Genomic DNA, 20,365 nt, shown 5'->3' with positions numbered 1-20,365 from the left:
ATGTTTCCCATCGTTGTCCACTTTTCGATTTCCTTTTCTCCAATGCAAACGACCAGGAGTTGGATGACACAATCGACAGATATGCTCACAGAAGAACTAGTTGTTGTTTTTCTGCGTCTAGGATTGAGAAACGGAACCTCATATTCGCCATTGACTGAAGCACCAGTTGACTAATGCCGGGTGTAGTTTCATTATCTCCGTTCATGGATTATCACAGACTGAAGCTAGCAAACATGCAACAGGTTCTATTTAAAGATTCGGTTGATTTTAATGTTTCGTGTTTGGATCTATTTTTTCATGATTTAAACAATGTTTTCGTAATAAACGTGGTATTAACAACAATCTTACACCTTCTTCCTTTTGTTTCATGAGAGAATTAGAGAAAATACTCAAACAGGGAAAAAGTTTAAATCTGGAGTTATTTCGTTACACTTTCGTGTTGTGCAATTTTGAAAATGCACCAAAGTGAGCATAGCAAAGAAAGGCGTAGTCCTACGTCAAAATATCATAATCAAAGCGAAATTATACTGTTAAGGAGGTTAAGTAAAAAGTGACAAAAAAAGATCACAATAGCGCTCTTTCGTTTATGGTTATTACAGCAAGCTTGAAAGTTTTCGAAAAGTAAAAATTTTTCTAATAATATGTTAAGTTTAGTTTAATAAGTTTAGATTTCACACCTCTTGATTGTGAAGGCGATTTACCTGAGATGGTGCAGAAGTTGGACTGCAGATTTTTTAACAGCTCATTAATTTAGTTTACGTTTTCTGCATAGGGAATATTTGATTTTTTCACCAACAAAAGTACACTCTAATATATCTTCACTCCTATCCACGTTGTCTACTAGACTGATTGAGTAATGAGCTCCTACTCTAATGCTCGTTTTTGAGTGCGTGATCAAACCAAATATAACAATCATTCTCTAGCTATGCATGCGTTTGTGTAGAATTCAAGCGATTTGCACCGTTAGTTACGCTAAAGAGAATGGAAGATGCTAGTACACACCAAATGATTATTGTCGATTTGCAGTGAAATTTTGCTGAAGTGTTCCGAGCTAAAATTACAGCAAACATATCCAGCAAAAAACTGTTATGTGTTAGGTATATTTTATGTTTTGCATTCAGCTCATCAGTGCATTAGCAGATTATGTTGGACTGCTAATATCACCTCGTGGATCACCATAATCCGCTAAGAAAACGTAAAGGCTAAAGCGGACCTTCTGAGACGTCAGGATAGACATTCCGCTTTGGTGCAAATAAGTGTTGATGAGTGATTATGTTGATCCGCGAGGTGGCATTAGCAGTCCAACATAATCTGCTATTGCACTGATGAGCTGAATGCGAAACGTAAAACAGTCATGTATGTTTTAGCGTAAAACAGTCATGTATGCTTTAGCACAAACCGGTTCCCATGTGGTACCAAAACCTAAATGACTGTTATGTGATGTTTCAGCAACTCACAACTGTCAAAATTTCAATGATAAACATATTAACTTAAATTAAATTTCTTTATTGCAGTACATTTCAGTGAACCTATGCAAAAATTACGACTTCATTTTACTAATTTTTCAGTAATGACTATGTAAATAATGAACGCTTTGGTATTTGTTGTTTATTACTGAATTAGTTACAGCGAATCATTTTGCAGAAACTAAATTCGAAAATTTTCTGTGTAGTTAGACTCCGACAAATTCCGCAACGGTGTATGTTATAATCGGTTCGGAACTTATTCTGTACTGGAATTGTGAGTTCCCACATGTTCAGCTCAGAATAAATTCCGAATCAGATCCAAAAAGGGCGAAAATATCAAAATTATTGAAGTTCCATGCGGAATTTAAAAGAATTCCGAATCATTTTCAATTTTGAAAAAAAAGTGAGCTGATTTGTTTTTTTCTTCGTTCAAATTACAAAACATATTGTAACTTAAAACATAAAATTTCTCGGATCCATAGAACTAGTTAAATCATCGTCAGTTAAATTATAGTTTAACTGTTAAAAACCAATGAAAGAGCCTATTTCGATTTAGCCCATTTTCGGAGGAAGTGTAATAAAATGGAGTGAGCCTGACACAAACATTCATAAAGAGATTTCAATGAAAATTAATTCATCAAAAATGTATAACGGATCAATCGAACACTCTGAAAAGAAGGGTGAGTGGGAATTCATTACTTAACCTTCTGGGAAATAAGATGGTTACATTTGAACATCTTACTGAATGATTTTTAACTCTTCATTTTATGGTGCACGCGAAACGCTAAATACTAAGCATTATCGTATCAAGAGCTTTTTCGCTTGATTGATTTGTTGGGAAATGTTTTTCGAAAATCTATACTGATATTGCACATATTTGGCAACATTTGATTCTTCAAACTACAGACACATTTCGAATAAATAAATTGATATTGATTTATAATGGTTGTACTAAGGTAGTCACACTAAGTTGGATTCATCCGATCTATACTAGAATTTTATTCAGGATAGAATTCAACGGCAATCCATCGTGATATTATTTCGTTCGATATTGGAATAGAATTGACAATGAGCTAAAGCTATTCTAATTGTGCGTTACTTCTAAATTGTCAAGCTGTACAGTGAAAACCGTACATTTATTTATTATCTAATAAATAAATGTACGAAATCATGACTAGGAAACACTTTTCTGATATAATTTATTCGTTTATTCAATCAACTATTTAAATAAAGGAAGTACTATTTTATAGTGTTTTGGTGTACTCAGTGACAGGAATAGATACTTAGTATCCAACGATCCGTTTGGTAATTTCGATCCCGCGAGGAATAAACAGAGAATTGGGTTGAGCTGGTGGGGCGGCTGCATAACCAGAGGGTTCTGGACCCGGAGCCGGTTGAAGCACAGGTGTATAAGGAGCTGGAGCAGGGGCCGGCGGTGCTTGAGGTGCAGACGCACAAGGTGCAGGAGGCTGATAGACTATTTCAGGTGCCGGTCCTGGAGCTTCGTATATTGTTTCCTGGATAGGAGGCTGATAACTGGGCACTGGATTTGCTATTGGCTGCGGCGCTAGGTAAACTGTGTCTTGTACTGTGAGAAGAAATCGGATAATAATGGAACCTAACTGGGTCTAGTATTGGGTCATACCTGGTACCGGATGAACTTCTTCAACGGTTGGGAGAGGTTGTTGATAGCTGGGCTGTGGTGGTGGAGCTACCGGAGCATAGTTCACCGGTTGAGCTGGTTGGGGATAGTATGCAACTGGTGGTGGTGGTGGTGGAGCGTAAAAACTAGGACTGGGAACGGGTGCCGCTGGTGGCGGTGCTTGTTTAAAAAGTAATCTACCCAGAAATTCCTTTTTCTTTTGAATTAGCGAGAATGTGGGTTCAGCTACGATTCCCGATATCAACATCAAAGCACAAAGTAACTGAAAAATAATAATTCGAAGTTTTTTAATCGGTGAAATTAATATGCGCTACATTTTATATAAAAGATTATTTGATTGCAAAAAAATTGTAACAAAAAAGAAACTAATGTAAATCTACTTTACGCGATTTTTTTTAGGAAAACTGCTATCTACGATTGCTTTTTGTCTAAAAACGCACTAAAAACTGTCATCACGATCGCCGAGATAATTGTGGTTGTTTTCGTCGGACATGATCGGACTGGTACAATCAATTTAATTCGAACGAAGAGTAGTTTAAATTATCGAAACAAATTGGCCTCCTCATTATTCCAAATGTTAGCAATGTCAAAGGAAAATTGCAGGCATTTGTTATATGGAGAAGCGGCACAATAAACTTTTGATGCTGTAACATAACTATAGTGTTGTACTGGTTTCTTTGGAACGAATTTGGATTTAAACAGAATATTTTGAGTGAATGTTTTAATTTTTTGCCTTACTGCCATTAGGCTACGCAATATTTGTTGCAGTACATAAAAAACATTCGATTTGTTCAAGAGTCAGCGTATGGAAACTAATCGTAACAAGACACCTGGCTACATCACCAACTAATCTTTATTACTAAATAAAAAAGCTCTAAACAATACCTTGAACATTCTAATAGAATTATCCTAGCACTGCGATCCCGAATGAAAGTAATGTTCTAACTAAAGGGCGTCGGGAGAATCCGGAATCTTTTTATAGTTTCACGCATGGTTGAAATGTCCACAGGTGTCACGACCAAAGAAAAGTTATTAATATTTCTGAAGAACATTTTGAAACACGTGTTTTATTCACTTGTGCGCAAAACTGGAAAAACTCGTTTCAGAATATTTTTGGAAATAGGGTCCGATGAATAGTAGAGAAACAAATTTAAAGTTACTGTCACGAAAAAATTATTTGAAGACTTATTTATAGAGTTGAATACACAATCTCTTTAATATGACAAATCGAAACGAAAATTGTCCGAGCAAAATATTAATATTGCTTTTAAAGAGGAGCCACTTTCCTACCCTATTAAAATAGTTCTTCAACATGCTTGGAGAACTAAGGGTAAAACGATATAGCTCAGAAATCAGCTCAATATGACTAAATGACTAAATGACTAAATCTAATTTAGATGCTCGCGTTCACAGAAAACAAAAACGTTCAACGTTTTCGATGACGTATATAATAGACATTTTATCGACAAGTATTGAAGGAATTCATTCGAATTTATATTGTAACTTTTTTGAGTAATTTCTGAGACTCCATCCAAATTTCATCAAAATTACTTGTTTTCTTCAAAAGACATGGTGAATTTCGTCTTTCTTTTCTTTTGAAGAAAACAAAAATTATCAGAAAATAAGATTTTATAGATTTCATTACAATTCGAATGCTGCCAATAAGAGTTGGTTGGGTAAGCAATGTCGGTTTTTGCATTCAAAGTTTTTCTGTCCGGTTCTTGCAAAAAAGACGTTTTTAACGATTCTTGCATTGCAAAATCCATGTCCAGTTTTTGCTCTCAATGTTTTTATCCTATTTTTGCATTCAAAAATACTTAAACGATTTAGTGTTTTTATTTACTGATTTTTTCGGAGAGGACTTCTTACGTATTTTGTCCGAAGCCGCACATTTCCAGGGCCGTTGCTAATTCTTTCTCTTTTTTTCTCTATTCATGAGCAGTAGAGATGGTATTTGCACTCGAAATCCAACCCGAATTAAAAAATCCTTAAACAGGTTTTCCAAACTAAGTTGCCCTTATCCGATTTTTGCTTTCAGCCGTTCATATTATACTACATGAAATGAGAAGTTCCGCGCATAACAAAGAAAAAGTCGATTTTTTACCGTTAAAACTTTTTTATTCTTCTGAATAATCTCCATTTAGAGCCTTACATTTGATACATCATGTTTAAGCCCTTTGAAAAAGAGATTTCTCAAGGCCTTCAAAATAGGTTTCCGGTTTTGCAATGACCTAGGTATTCGATAAAAATTTCCTTCTCTGGAGAAACCTTTTCAGCTTTGAAAATAGTTAAAAGTCGCTGGGGGCCATGTCTGAAGAATACGGGTGATAGTTGACCAATCCGTATCGCAAATCATTTAATTACACCGTTGTTTTTAAGCATGAAAACTAGAACTCGTCTGACACGATCATCGATGTTATTCAAACACTAGTGTATAAATTGTCATGAAATTTGGTATTGGGTCATCTAGAGGCTTGTTCTCAACAAAAATGTACACGGTTCGAAACTATTCACGTCTTTTCTGTCGGAAGCTCGGGAGTTTTTATTTCATGTAGTACAACATAATTTACGACATGACTTTTAGTAAAAATGTGAATTTGTGAGCAAATATCACCTTTATCATTTTTTTCTTTACGTGGAACAGTATTATACAAAGTTTTATCAACTGAAACAATTATAAATTCAATTATGATAGTTGTGATCTAAGGCACCCGCAAAATGTCAACAAATTTTCAAGTTCAATGTTCATGTAGAAACTACAAAAGTATCTGTTTAATAATAATTTACAATGAAAGTAAAGAGGTATACTAAAATGCCTGAGTGCGAAATGTTTAAAATACTTTTTATTTAGAATAATAAAAACCATTTTTAATCCGCCTAGTGGTTTCATGATGCCTTTTTAATATTGCTTATATTTCCAGTCAAGATTTTTTTTTTCAAACCTGAATAAAATCAAAAACTTTCTTAGGGTTTAAACTACCATAACCTTTTTAATTTGTAAACAGTTATGTCAGGTTAGTGTATATGTAAACCCTACACGCTATACAAAATTTAACAAAGCACGCTGTGTGCTAGGCGGTGGTGTTTTCTTCTTCCGTACCAGCACGTACCGATGCGTACCGGTTTTGCATCGTTTTGAACGATAGTTTGAAAATTTTGACCCTCATCGCCCTATAATTCGGAACCGGAAACCGAATCTCGATGAAACTACACAGTATCTTATGAGACAATTAAAGTTTTAATTCAAATCATGATTTGTGAAAATCTTTTTAAACGTTGCTGAGAAATCCAACTGAGTTTTGTTGTTGAAGCTTTTCTTCACTATTATCGGTGCATTTGAAAGCGGAAACTGGGGACTAGAAGTCCCAAAGTTTATTTAGATATCCACTAACTAACAAGATCTGCCAACCCGATGAATTTACCAGTAGGTTTTAGAAAAAAATTTCTACTCATTTTTTTTACACTAATCGCGTCGTAATACCGGAACCGGAGGTCTGATCTGGATCAATTTTTCGGGGATTTTTTTTAGAATTTGAAGACCTTTTATTTGCAACTTAGTTTGTGAAAATCGGATAAGAGAGTTCTTATAGATTTGCACTTATTACCTTGAAATTCCGGAGCCAGAATTCGGGTAAAGATAAAACTCAATAGAAAGCTATGGTACCATGAGTACTTTCGTTTGAATCTTAGTTTGTGAAAATCGGTTTAGCCATCTCTGAGAAAGTCGAGTGACATTATTTGTCATATGCACACACACAGCTATTTTGTGATCACGACTAACTGAGTCGAATGGTATATCACACTCGGCCCTCCGTGCCTCCGTTTCAAAGTCGGTTTCATAGTGATTGCATTGCCTTTTTTATGGGAAAGGCCAAAAATGTAAAGTGAAAAATGGCCCAAGGCTGCCGGTTCTCCCCTACTTTCTGTACAAATCGGTTGCTCTGTAACCAAAAAAAATCTAAATGGTCACTATCGCCATTGAAAAGAAAGTAGCAATGCTTTATTCTTAAAGTGTTACTTGAAAAGAATTGCTTAACGGTTGAAATTTTACAGCTACAGTGGCAAAGACAATTCAATTTGAACTGTTATAACACTGACGAGCCGCAGGCGAAACGTGAACAAAGACAGCAAATATTTACTTCTCGTACCATTTTGGAGTTTTTGACCACTGCTTCCGGAGTTGAAACCCTTGTAACGGTATAGCTGAGATGGGTTTATTTGGTCATCATCTAACAATATCTAGAATGATCCCGGCTGAATATAACATGTTTGAAATAGCACTCTCAAGCGTGAATATTACGCACATGACCAATGATCAAGCTCAAATGTATTATTACTCATACTTTTGGTTACTTTTGCTTACTGTTTGAACGACAAGAGAAAAGCATTATCACACCACCAATGGATTAAAAAGAGAATATTTTGAAATTATAATTTTCAAAATGTTAGCTATGTCGCCAGAAAAAAAGTTTTCAAAACTCAAATACCGCTTTCATGATATGCCCGAGGAACTGTTTTACTCCTTTGCTCCCTTTCTACAGTCTTCGGGCCCGGTTTTAGAATTTCGCCGATAAGTTCTCATAAATATTAATATTAGCCTGAGTGGATGCTGTAAATGGTGAGCACGACAGATGACCCGTTATTCAATAGCTGGTAGTGATCATGTCTGCTTAAAATGCTCAACCTTAACCCGGACATCGTTTCGTGTGAAAGTTGAGCAAACCGGAACGACGCCGATGCCGTGGATTCTGCTGAAAAAACTTCCGAATTAATTCTATTAGCTCTCAAAGTGCTAAATGCTTATGTGTTTTGCGATCTTTACGGAATTTATTTAATGTATGCCCATTTAAGAATTGAGACAGGGTGTGCTGTACAAATTGTATAAAACATTTATAAAACGTTAGCGAAAATTGATCGATTTTTGGGTACTTGATGGTAATTTTAAATACTGTAAACTTTCGAAAAAGCCAATTTAAAATGTATTCGATCCTACCAATCTATAATCAATAAAGACCCAATATTAACCATGTCAAATTGTTGGATATTAGACTGAATCCATGAATGAAATACAATATCTGAGCCACGAAATAGCTTTTACAAAGCACGAAATTTAATAAAAATTCCCAAACGGTGACTGCCAGGCTTGTCAAACGCAAAACTCGTTTAGATCGTTAAACTCGAGGATTTTGTTGTTCACTCCTCAGCTTCGACACCAGTGACGTTCGGTCAAATCATAACTTGCCTGAATAGGCTAATTAATATTTTCGGAGATTTTATGCACAAGCAGTTATTTTACGGGTTATAATTTTAGAAGAAAGCAATATTTTTAGGAATTATTCCGTTGGATTTGTTTAAACCAAAACTTGGATGGAAGGAACAAAACAGGACTGCTCCTAGGCAGTTTTTGTTTAGATTTCCGAAGTTCTAATGTAGTGATAATTTGCTTTTCGAGTAGAAAAAACAATTTGACCCGTCGGATTTTGGATCTTGTCATTTCAGAAGAAGGTCATGAGGTGATGTTCTACAAATAATGTAACAGCGTAACAATGATGTGGTGTCTCAATTATGTAGATGTAGATATGTCCCTTCAATATAACAGAGCTGGAAAAATCCATCGTTAAGCGGAATTCCAAAAAGGCAGTAAAAACTATATCCAAATTTCAATACAAACTAACATTCTTCGGCAAGGAACGAGATGTGAAATGTGACAAATTTTATAAAAGCAATCAAAGGAAAACCCGATATCTTTCATTTCATAGAAGGAAGTTTAAACGGATGTATTTCATTATTCTCGATGAATTGAACATGAAAATGAAAAATAATCTGATTATTTATTGAAAAGTTTTTTTTCCGATTTACACACATTCTTGTTTGACCAATTTCTGATCGTATCATCCCATAGAATCTATCTCAGATTAGTGTCTCCAAACGTATAAAAACCCTGATTTTGTTAAAAAACAGTTAGTAATATATTGTCACAGTTTTCTTTGATATAAGCAAAGCAAAATCTTAGTTTTACATCCCGTTGGTGAAATTTGACCGGGAAATGAGTTATTATTCATGATATGAATCATTTTGCACCATGATTTTCATGATTTCTTAATTATGCTACCGGCAATAGATTTGTATCCGTGTAAGAAATACTCCGACAGGTTGAAAGAAAACTTTTGAGTCTGCAAACATTTTTGTTTCAAGATCCATGAAATCTTTTTATATTCAATGAAAAACTGTCACTTTTAAGAATTTATCCTAGAAGGAATTTGCAGTATTTCAGATCGCATGAACTTAGTTCTATTAGAAGTACTACAGCTTCATCTAATCCTTTCACACATCTATAGCAATTCTACAAGCTTAAAAAAAATCGATTCTCAATCCACCTAGTAGTGTGATCTTTCTTTTCCATCAACACAATCTCATTAAAATAATTTTTGCCTCTTTATTGAGATCATTTCTGATACTAATTCGGACTAATTTTAAAAACATCAATTTTTTTCAGATTTATTCGGATAGTTCAAAGAAGCATGCTTCAGTGTTTATGTCACATATTCGGCAACACCTCTAAAACCAAGCATATCAGCAATAGTACATTTGACCATGGTAATAGCTCACTATTTGAAATAATTATACGAAGAGACAAAAAATGTTGTCGATTACGTCTCTTGTACGATTCTATCTCCGAAACTTGAAATGTCAGACATATGAAATCAACTCACAGCCCAACTTTAGTCTCGAACGATTGATATCGGCTAATCCATATACACCGAAACCTCCATTTACGAACAAAACGGTGGTTCGTAAAAAGAGGTAGTTCGTAAAAAAAGTTTCGTTATTTGGAATTTACTTCGTAAAAAAAATTGTGTAATGAATGTGGAAACCGCGCATCATAAGGCTATTTTCAGAACGGATGTGAAAAGTAAGTGCAAGAAAATGATGTTTGGGCTCGTTTTAAAATTCAAGATGGCGACTTCCGGTTTATTGAGATTGCTTAAAACTCCTAACAAATGGATATTTTCGGAACGGGATTGATGAGTAGATGTCAGAAAACGATGTTTGAGGTGGTTCTGAAATTCAAGATGGCGACTTCTGTTTTTTTGATATTCCTTGAAAATTTGAACGAGATTGAAAAATAGACGTCGGAAAACGATATATGAGGTGGTTTTGAAATGCAAAACAGTGACTTCCGATTTATTAGTTTTTTTTAAGTATTCCTTGAACTTGGTATTACTTGAAAACACTATACCGGAAGTCACCTCATTGTTTTTTAAACGAGCTCAAACATCGTTCATTGGAATTCAATATTTCGGAAATTTCTTTGTTTTAAGGGTTTGAAGGCATATCGATAAATCGGAGGATGTTATATTGGAATTCGAGACGACACCAAACATAGTTTTGAGGCATCTTTTTATTAAATACTTTGAAAAAATACCCATATTGCAAGGGTTTTCAAGGAATATCAATCAATTGGAAGTCGCTGTCATGGATTTCAGAACCACTTCAAATATTGTTTTCCGACATCTACTCATCAATCCCGTTCCGAAAATACCCATTTTGTTAGGGGTTTTAAACAATATCAATAAACCGGAAGTCACCATCTTGAATTTTAGAACAACCTCAAACATCGTTTTCCGACATCTACTCTTTAAACCCGTTCTAAAAATACCCGTATTGTAGTAGTTTCCATGGAATATAAATGAGTTGGAAATCACTTTCAATGTATGCCAAAACCTCTTTTTACGAAGTAGGTTCGTAAAAAAAGTTCATGTTATTTGGGATTTGGTTCGTAAAAAGAATTACGTAAAAAGAGGTAACGTATAAAAAGTGTTCGTAAACGGAGGTTTGAGTGTACAAGAAAATTGGGCGGTAATGAGTTCTGACGTTTACGTCATTTCTGCTATTGTATATCCAGAAACTTAAGTGACAGCGATTTAAACCTGTTTAATGAAGTAATAATAGTTGCCAAACTAGCCTAACGTTGTAAAAATCGGTTCAGCAATCTTGAAGAAAATTGAGTGGTAAGAAATATAGTGCGTTTTGTTGGTTTCGTCACTTATACTTATTTATCCGGAATCAAAACTGACAACTTTTGATCTTTGAATTTATTCAATGATCAACTGACCCTAAAGTAGCTTTCAAACGAACCTAATTTTATCGGTTGTCGGTTGAATCATTTCAGAGCAAATCAGGTGGTAGAAACAGCGGTTTGTCGGTTACTTCACTTATACTATTATATCTCCGGAAACAGAAATGACAGCCGCTCGATCTTCGACCAATGAATCAAAAGTGGCTTTAAAATGAGCTTAAGTTTGTTGAAATCCATTCAGCCATCGTCGATAAAATTGAGCGCGAAATAAACAACGCGTTTTGTCGGCTACGTCACTTATACCATTATATCTCCGGAATCAGAAATAAAAGCTATTTGATCTTCGAAACTAATCAATGACCCAATAGTATTTTCAAGCAAGTCTAATTTTGTTAAAACCGGTTTTGACATCTTTGAGAAAATTGAGCGGTAGTAAAACAACACGTTTTTTCGGTTATGTCACTTATACCATTATACATCCGGAGTCAGAAGTGACAGCCATTTGATCTTCAAACCTGATAAATGACTCAAAACGAGCTTCTAAACCAGCCTGAGGTTTTTGAAATCGGTTGATCCATCATCGATAAACATGAGCGAGAAAAAACAGCGTTTTGTCGGTTACGTCACTTATACCTTTATATTTCCGGAACCAAAAGTCACAGCCACTTGATCTTTAAGCTTAATCAATTGCCTAATAGTATATTTCAAACGAGAAATTTTAAGCGCTACAAAACACGCATACATATTCCGATCTCATCGAGCTGAGTCAAATGGTATTTGACACTATGGGTCTCCGAGGATCCATTCGTACGTCGGTTTTCCAGCAACCTCTAGGTGTTCATTTTTGCAAAAATTTTTAACGTTGTGCAGAAGCAGTCCTGGATTGTTTGAGATCCGATTAAGCATCCCATTGGCCCGATAAGACACCATACATGTTTTACGTACAAGTTTCGAATATGTAATAACTTAAACTAATTGGCAAACATATAGCGAAATGTTTGGATAGGAATATTTCATAGTTTTATTTCAATTTAAGCTCTGGAAAGTCGGGAGAGAAATGTTGGTTATGTTAAGTATCCATATCGTATGAATTCCTGTTTTCGATAAGCTGCTAAGGACTCTTCCCAGACCTTGTGTGGAAAGTTCAAGCAGTTCTCCATGTATACTTTCACATCATAATTTGTTCACAACGTTGAACCGTATTACATACTCAAATTACTATTATCTTACGGACCATCAGAACGACAGCGACGTAAACGAAATCCCATCGATTCAAAATACATCAACGAAATCCTAGAATGTTTTCGTTTTTATTACTTTTTTCGGTTTTTTAACGATATCAAACTAACTAGAGATTATAAGAAGAGAAAGAATATTAAATTATAGAGCCATAGTACTCAAGGAAGAGTAAGGATGTGAAGAATGAAGTGCGGAAAAATGAGACGTGACAAGGGTAGTTTAAGTAAGCAGAAGGCTTCTCGTATCTAAACTTTTACCTTCTACCAGAGGAGTCGAACTTAGGCATCTTAGCGATACGAGTCATCCGAGTCTCTGATATGTCAGAAAGTAAAGGTAAACAACTTCTCAATCCACATTGGACGGTGTTGAGAAATATCGATTCTTTCAACATATTTGACAATTAAACGGTGAAATTAAATAAGTTAGATAAGATACAAAGCTTCATACCAGAGCTTATATAGAAAATCTTGTGTAAATTTATAATGTGTTCATTCTCGCTCCATTTTATGTTATTTCTTTTAATTTATATATGTTCATCATTTTTATTTATATTTATATATATTTATATATGCTCTATTGAGCAATAACCAATCATCCTTATATACTTAAAACAAATTGAAATACTTAGTACAAAGTGTTAAATTTGCAGCGTGAACCATCAAAGTCATTAATTAATTACATATATGAAGGTAAGTCTACTAGCTCACCTAACGAACCGTATCGTTTTAACGACTGATAATAAAATTATTCTTGTTTGAATTGCTACCATAAAAAGACAGAAAGTCCTATCTAAACTCTGTTTAAGCATCGCAAAAATTCAAACTACTTGCATGAATTTAATTGTTAATGAGAAGTTTGACCGATTTACAGTTGAACCATTTTCAAACAGCCATTAAAATCTTGTTTTTCTAAACATTAATTGTGAGCATAAAAGTCAAATTTTTTCCATCTTCCAAGTACTTTCTACAAAGTTCTTCACAAATCGATGTATTCAAGTTGGCGAAAGAAATCTGATTTTTTTGAAAAAGGCTTATGTTTAGCAGAGTTTCCTCTGAAAATAAAAAACAACTAAGAAACATTCCAACAGTCAGAAAGATGGATCATCCGATTTCAAAAACCTCAGGCTAGTTTAGAAGCTTATTTCGAGTCATTTATCAGGTTTGAAGGTCAAATGGCTGTAATTTCTGGTTACGGAGATATAATAGTATAAATGACGTAATCGACAAAACGCACATTTCTCATTCTTCTGATACAGCAAACGTTAATGACTTTTAATATCTTAAGTATTACTGTCACTTTTGAGGACTTGAGTTAATAAAACGTTTAAGTCAGTATTCGTCCAGAAAAGAAATGTCGTAACTTCTTGTTGCAACTCACCACATATTCAACCACAAAATGCATTATTGTATTTTTTTTACCTCGTGTGATTTGACCTCAATCACCGCGATACTGAGTAGCAGTTTATCCGTCTAGAAGGACCATAAATCGATGATAAGGGAGAGAAGAAAGATGACAGGGAGAGAAGAAAAAGTGTCAGAAGGTAAAAACAAAACGTTCTCTGAATTTCTTACTTAAAAATTACTTAATCAATACTTAGAAGAGAATTTTAAGTAATTTTTATCTAGTATTACTTATGTATGTTAGCATATTTGTCACTCCCAATGTAAAAGCTAAACAAGTGATTGATTTTTCTAGTTGAAAAGTAAAGTAAACACTCAAGTTTATAGTACGGTTTCACTAAATCAGATTTGTCAGCCAGCGAAACAATTTTTTTTATCAACATAATTTCTAAATTAATCAGTTTTAGTTACCTACTTGATTTTAGTTACTACTTAGTGTTTGAGTAGTGAAGAAGAATCTGTGGATTAAAGCAAACCAAAATAAACACTAAACTTGCGTTAAATAAGGCATGGACGAACTGATTTTCTAAACCTAACCTAAAATATAATCAATCTAATCGCATATCTAAAGGGTGATTTTTTAAGAGCTTGAGAACTTTTTTAAACAATAAAACGCATAAAATTTGCAAAATCTCATCGGTTCTTTATTTTAAACGTTAGATTGGTACATGACATTTACTTTTTGAAGATAATTTCATTTAAATGTTGACCGCGGCTGCGTCTTAGGTGGTCCATTCGGAAAGTCCAATTTTGGGCAACTTTTTCGAGCATTTCGGCCGGAATAGCCCGAATTTCTTCGGAAATGTTGTCTTCCAAAGCTGGAATAGTTACTGGCTTATTTCTGTAGACTTTAGACTTGACGTAGCCCCACAAAAAATAGTCTAAAGGCGTCAAATCGCATGATCTTGGTGGCCAACTTACCGGTCCATTTCTTGAGATGAATTGTTCTCCGAAGTTTTCCCTCAAAATGGCCATAGAATCGCGAGCTGTGTGGCATGTAGCGCCATCTTGTTGAAACCACATGTCAACCAAGTTCAGTTCTTCCATTTTTGGCAACAAAAAGTTTGTTAGCATCGAACGATAGCGATCGCCATTCACTGTAACGTTGCGTCCAACAGCATCTTTGAAAAAATACGGTCCAATGATTCCACCAGCGTACAAACCACACCAAACAGTGCATTTTTCGGGATGCATGGGCAGTTCTTGAACGGCTTCTGGTTGCTCTTCACTCCAAATGCGGCAATTTTGCTTATTTACGTAGCCATTCAACCAGAATTATGTAGACCATAAATCGGGCGTAAAGCGCGAAACACATTTCGAACCGAACACTGATTTTGGTAATAAAATTCAATGATTTGCAAGCGTTGCTCGTTAGTAAGTCTATTCATGATGAAATGTCAGAGCATACTGAGCAAATAATAATGCATGAAAATCATAACCTCAAAAAATCTGAGCAAATACTAATGCATGAAAATCCTAACCTCAAAAAAATCACCTTTTATTACCGGTTTATGAGATAAACATTAAAAGGGCGTACATTAGAGACACTAAACGTAAGTTTACATTCACGCTAGGTTACATATTTATTAGAGCCAAGAAAATACGATTACGTTATTATCAATACAGAAAATTGAATTTATCTTTCAATAGGGATTTTTAAACGGCGGTATTGTCACGAATTTAGTAAGTTTTTAGTTTAGTGTAGTTCTAGAACTCAATCTAATCCTATAACTTATTTGTAACGAATCTACAAATTTCAATGACGAAATTCAATGACTACTAGTTTTCAGCTTTATTACGTTAACTCTTGGTTTAACTTTATTTTCAGCAGCTAAGGAAGATAGATAACAATATTTTTCCAATCCATAATTTAATTGATCTGCTAACCGTACTAAGGGTGTAACTTTTGGGTGAACGAAACTCCAAATATGATCGAACTTTCAAAGCCACCAATAGTAATGGTATGGATTCCAACGATATCTCAGCGGATAATAGTAGGCACCCGGGTAGTAGAAATAGTATGCAACCGATTCTGCGGTAGCCAGGTATTCTTTCTGGGGCTCTTGATTTTCCGCTGGTCGAATCGATTCCAGGCTGGGTTGGAAGTTCACTTCTACATCCGGTGGAGTGTTGAAAATTTTCGGTACTGTTTTTGGGACTGGATTTTCTTCCGGTGATTCCTGGTCCACTTCGGTAGACAACGCCTGCGGATAGGCACATGCTGCTGCCAGGAAAAGTATCTGGAGAAAACGAACCGGTGTTACACCGAGATACGGCAATTCATATCCAATGTAATACCATTCCAATGATGATCGCTCGCATTGTATGAACTACAAGTCTAAACTGCCTGATAATGGGATTACGAATGTGCAGTTTCAATTCAACTTCGATAGTTTATATCGAAGTTTAGTTTCTATTTCATCAGCAGCTTTAATTATACCAGTGCTATTGACTATTGTTCTGTTGAATTGTTTTGTTCATTTCAACTTAATAATTAATTGTCGGATAGCATTTCTAGGCAGCAATTGGCATCTTTGCTTTGTAGCTAATATACAACGAACTTGTTACGTATGCCGGGTGTCCGAAATGGCGTGCGAGTGGTACGTATGCAACTACGTAAAGCAATTCCACCTTACATCATTTGTGGTCAAGACTAGATACATCCGTGTAAAACGCTGATTACGTATGAAAATCAACTGGTTACATGTCAGTTTTGTGAAAAACCTGCACACTACGGCAAACTTTGCACTGAAACTTCGAAAAAGACAACTTCAAACAAAAACAAGACCATCGCTCAACAACGGAACCTAGTGAGCGCAGTACTCCTGTTGTACCATCAAACCAACCAGCAACTCCAATTAATGCACAACAAGGCGCGCCTACAGCAACTAACAACCAACCCAAGAATGCGAATTACAAGGAAAACGAAGAAAAAACGGAAACTAACAACGATACCACCGATGCGGCAATGGAGGACGAGACGAGCCACGGACAAAGTGCCCCTCAATCTTCGCAAGATAAAAATGGAAGCTCTTCTCTCCCTAGAAAAAGGGTGACAACGAGATCCAACGGTAAAAAAATTATTTTATCCAATAAAAACATGGCTCATTCGACCACGTAAAGCTTGTACGCAAATTGGCCTGAATAAAAAAATTTATAAAAAAAGAAAATGGTCCGATTTATCCAAATGACCCTTTCGGCGAAGTGGCATTCGGCGAAATGACCCTAATTCACAGAAAACAGGATCACATATGTCAGCGTGGCAAACACTTGCAGATATCATCACGATCGGTATGGGGTGCCACCACGATTTGGGTACCGCTTTCTCAGGAGCAGGGATGCCAGGTCCACAGATGCTGTACTGATTTAAAAAGTTCACAATTTGCTAGGAAAAACACAAAGAATTGCCGTTTTAAGTAGCAAGACATTATTTTTTTGCTCGCTAGAACGATTTCGGACAGTAATAATGTTATGAAAAGTGTGCACAGATTTTGCACAGACTGATTTTTGATTCGATCACAGATATTTGAAAACATGACCAGATGCCAGATCCTTGCTCATGAGACCGTATTTTGAGAGCAACATTCACTTCATGCTAGATTTTTGTTTTGCTGTTGGTTAAAATGACAAATTTATTATTGTTTTATTCCGATAGAATTCTTATGTGACGTATGTGTTACGGAAATAAAGTTGTCTTCCACATTTATTGAAATCGTGTGAGAAGTGTTAAAATCGTGTGAGAAGTGTTGTAGTTGGAATATTTCTATTACAGGCAGGAGAATTTTGTTATCGTTCCGGAATGTAGTGGAACGTTTCGAAAGATCGCGGCGAATAGTCGAGTAGGTGGCAGTAGTGTTTCCAACGTATATCAAATTTGAAATTTACCCACGATTTTGAAAAAAATTGTTCGAGCTTGTATAACGTGTGCCTGATCCTTATAGTGCATACTTCTATTGGAAAGATTCACACAGCTGTTTTGGATGAGTTCTTTCAACAGAAACTGGTAAAAATAAGGTTGAATTTCTGAAAATAGCATTACATGCTAGGTAGCATAACAGTTGAAAATAAACTGCTATGCACTGACCAGTTGAAAACAAAATTTAAAGAAAATTGCAAAAATGCCCTATGCACAAAATAAAGCTAGCCCCTAAATTAATGAAAAATGCTAGTTTATTACAAATATTCCAAAAGTTGCAGGCAGAGTGTAAAATTTGTTGATAAATTTTAAGCAATAGAGGCATGCTCGTCAGTAAGTGTTTTTTTTTTCACAAGGTGAAATGCATTTACGCACGGAGTGTGGAACTCTCCACAGGACTACCCAACTGTTGATTGGAACTACCCACTAAAACACCTTGGATCTCCAACCCAACCTCCCCGACACCACCGCTAGGTATTACTTCGGGTGGAAGGCTATTGGTGCTCACAGCACCCTCCCCAGATTTATGCAGAATGGGGATCAGCATCCTGCTCTCGAGGGATCGACCAGTTGAATGACGAGGTCGGTCCAGTGATGCCGGTTGGAGGGTAACTTCCGGTTCACTGGCGCCTCGACGACCCAAAACTGATGCTACGTCGCGGAACTACTCGACTAGTCTCCGCCAAAAGATCTAGTCTACACCGACGGAGGGTTCCCCGACGAAAGAAGTCCTCCCGAACCGACGCTTACGGTACGCGTCTACGATCCGACCGAAATGATGCCTAAGTCGATCCAATGATTCCGGTTGGAGCGTGACTTCCGGTTCACTGGCGCTCAGACGATCCTAGCTGTACCACGCGACGATCTACTCATCTAGTCCCCGACAAAGGATCTAGACTACTCCGACGGAGAGTTCCCCGGCGAAGGAGATTCTCCCGACACTGAGTCCTCTCTTACACCACACGGGACACCCGATGGAGTGCCGAGGTCGGTCCCGCGATTCCGATTGGAGCATGGCTTCCGGTTCGCTGGCGCCTCGACGACTCGAATCGGTGTGAATTGTAGCGACTACTCAACTAGCCCCCTCCGAAGGATTTAGCCTACACCGACGAAGGAGGCTCTCCCGAAACCGACGCTTTCGATACCCGTCAACGCCCGACCGAGAGGATGCCTGGGTCGATACAGTGATTCCGGTTGGAGGATAACTTCCGGTTCACTGGCGCCCAGACGATCCTAACAGTTTTACGTATTACTCGTCTAGTCCCCGACGAAGGATCTAGACTACTCCGACGAAGAGCTCCCCGGCGAAGGAGGTTCTCCCGGACCGACGTTTTTTCGCTGATCCCTCGTGAGCCTACTACGGTTGCACGCGACTAGCGGTCGCGGCTGCCTGTTGTTGATCCGCACTCCATTTCCGCTGCAATATGCCCGCAATTTGGGATGCCGCGGTCGACACTGCGTTCCAGATTTCTACGCAGTGGCACATTCTCTGTATCAGGCTCTCCGGTGTGGTGTCAATGCCGCATGCCTCCAGTAGCTCACTCCTTTGAGCCGCGAAACGGGAACAGGCGAACAAGACGTGTTCTGCCGTCTCGATCTCGTCTGGGCAGCCAGGACATACAGGGGATGTCGCGTGGCCGAACTTGTGGAGGTACCACCTGAAGCACCCGTGGCCTGTGAGGAATTGCGTCAGGTCGAAGTTCACTTCTCCGTGAGGTCTATCTAACCAACTCGAGACTCTAGGTATGAGCCGATGTGTTCACCTACACTTGGTTGAGCTGTTCCACTCTTGTTGCCATCTGCGTAGAGAAGCGGCTTTGGAGGTCCTACGGGCGTTTCTGTCTCCTCGCATGCTGTAGCACTCCGCGTCTTCCTTCACTATCAGACCGATAGGCATAATACTTGCAACCACGCAGGCCACATCCCTCGATACAGTGCGGTATGAACTGATCACGCGAAGACACATCAGTCTATGCGTACTCTTCAGCATCTGTGCGTTGCATTCCACATTAAGTGCCGACGCCCATACCGGGCTGCCGTACCTGAGGATCGAAACTGACACTCCTGCCAGTAACCTACGTTTACTGGAGCGCACAGACGAGCTGTTGGCCATCAATTCAACGTGCTTGCTGAAGCTGAGTTTGTCGTCAAGCATCACACCCAATTGCTTCAGTGATCTCTTGGAGGGGATCACGCAATCTCCGGCAAGTACCAACGCCTCCTGTTCCGATTTGCGGTTGTTTACCACCATCACCTATGTTTTGTGGTGCGCGAGTTGCAGTTGTCTGCTTGACACCCGGAGGGAGCCTCAACCTCAGTACTCCATCGTACATTATATTCCACAGGATCGGGCCGAAGATAAATCCCTGTGGTACTCCAGCCGTGATTGGAGAGTTACGTGTGCCTTCCTCGGTCTCGTAGAGCAATACTCGGTTTTGGAAGTAGCTTTCCAGAATCTTGTACAGTCCTTCCGGTACTCCCAGTCGAAGGAGGGAATCAGCAATGTCTGCCCAACAAGCACTATTGAACGCGTTCTTAACGTCTAGCGTTACTACCGCACATTAGCGGATTCCTCGTCGTTTGCGCTGGATAGCTACCTCC

At 37.4% G+C, this 20,365-nt stretch overlaps 2 protein-coding genes across 3 annotated transcripts in view; both read right to left on the bottom strand.

Moving 5' to 3' along the window:
- Positions 1–2,651: 2,651 nt before the first annotated feature.
- LOC131434529 (uncharacterized) overlaps positions 2,652–20,365 on the bottom strand; it is a 67,801-nt gene continuing 50,087 nt past the window's right edge. The window contains exons 1-3 of one of the 2 annotated variants that reach the window (XM_058601283.1): positions 4,015–4,089; positions 3,112–3,391; positions 2,652–3,054 (exon numbers count right to left, since the gene is read on the bottom strand). In XM_058601283.1, coding sequence (XP_058457266.1) covers positions 2,750–3,054; positions 3,112–3,391; positions 4,015–4,023 — 594 coding nt within the window. In that variant the 5' untranslated portion in view covers positions 4,024–4,089 and the 3' untranslated portion in view covers positions 2,652–2,749. Of the gene's footprint in view, positions 3,055–3,111; positions 3,392–4,014; positions 4,090–20,365 lie in introns of those variants that run through there. The other variant, XM_058601284.1, reaches the window with a different exon arrangement.
- On the bottom strand, positions 15,617–16,264 carry LOC131434530 (uncharacterized). The gene is made up of 2 exons (XM_058601285.1): positions 16,147–16,264; positions 15,617–16,088 (listed from the first exon to the last, which is right to left on the bottom strand). Exons 1-2 carry the CDS (start codon positions 16,168–16,170, stop codon positions 15,789–15,791), a joined length of 324 nt encoding a protein of 107 aa, XP_058457268.1. The 5' UTR covers positions 16,171–16,264; the 3' UTR covers positions 15,617–15,788.

This window comes from Malaya genurostris, chromosome 3 (assembly GCF_030247185.1).
Source record: "Malaya genurostris strain Urasoe2022 chromosome 3, Malgen_1.1, whole genome shotgun sequence".
In the NCBI taxonomy this organism is placed as follows: domain Eukaryota; kingdom Metazoa; phylum Arthropoda; class Insecta; order Diptera; family Culicidae; genus Malaya; species Malaya genurostris.
This window is presented reverse-complemented; position numbering and strand designations above follow the sequence as displayed.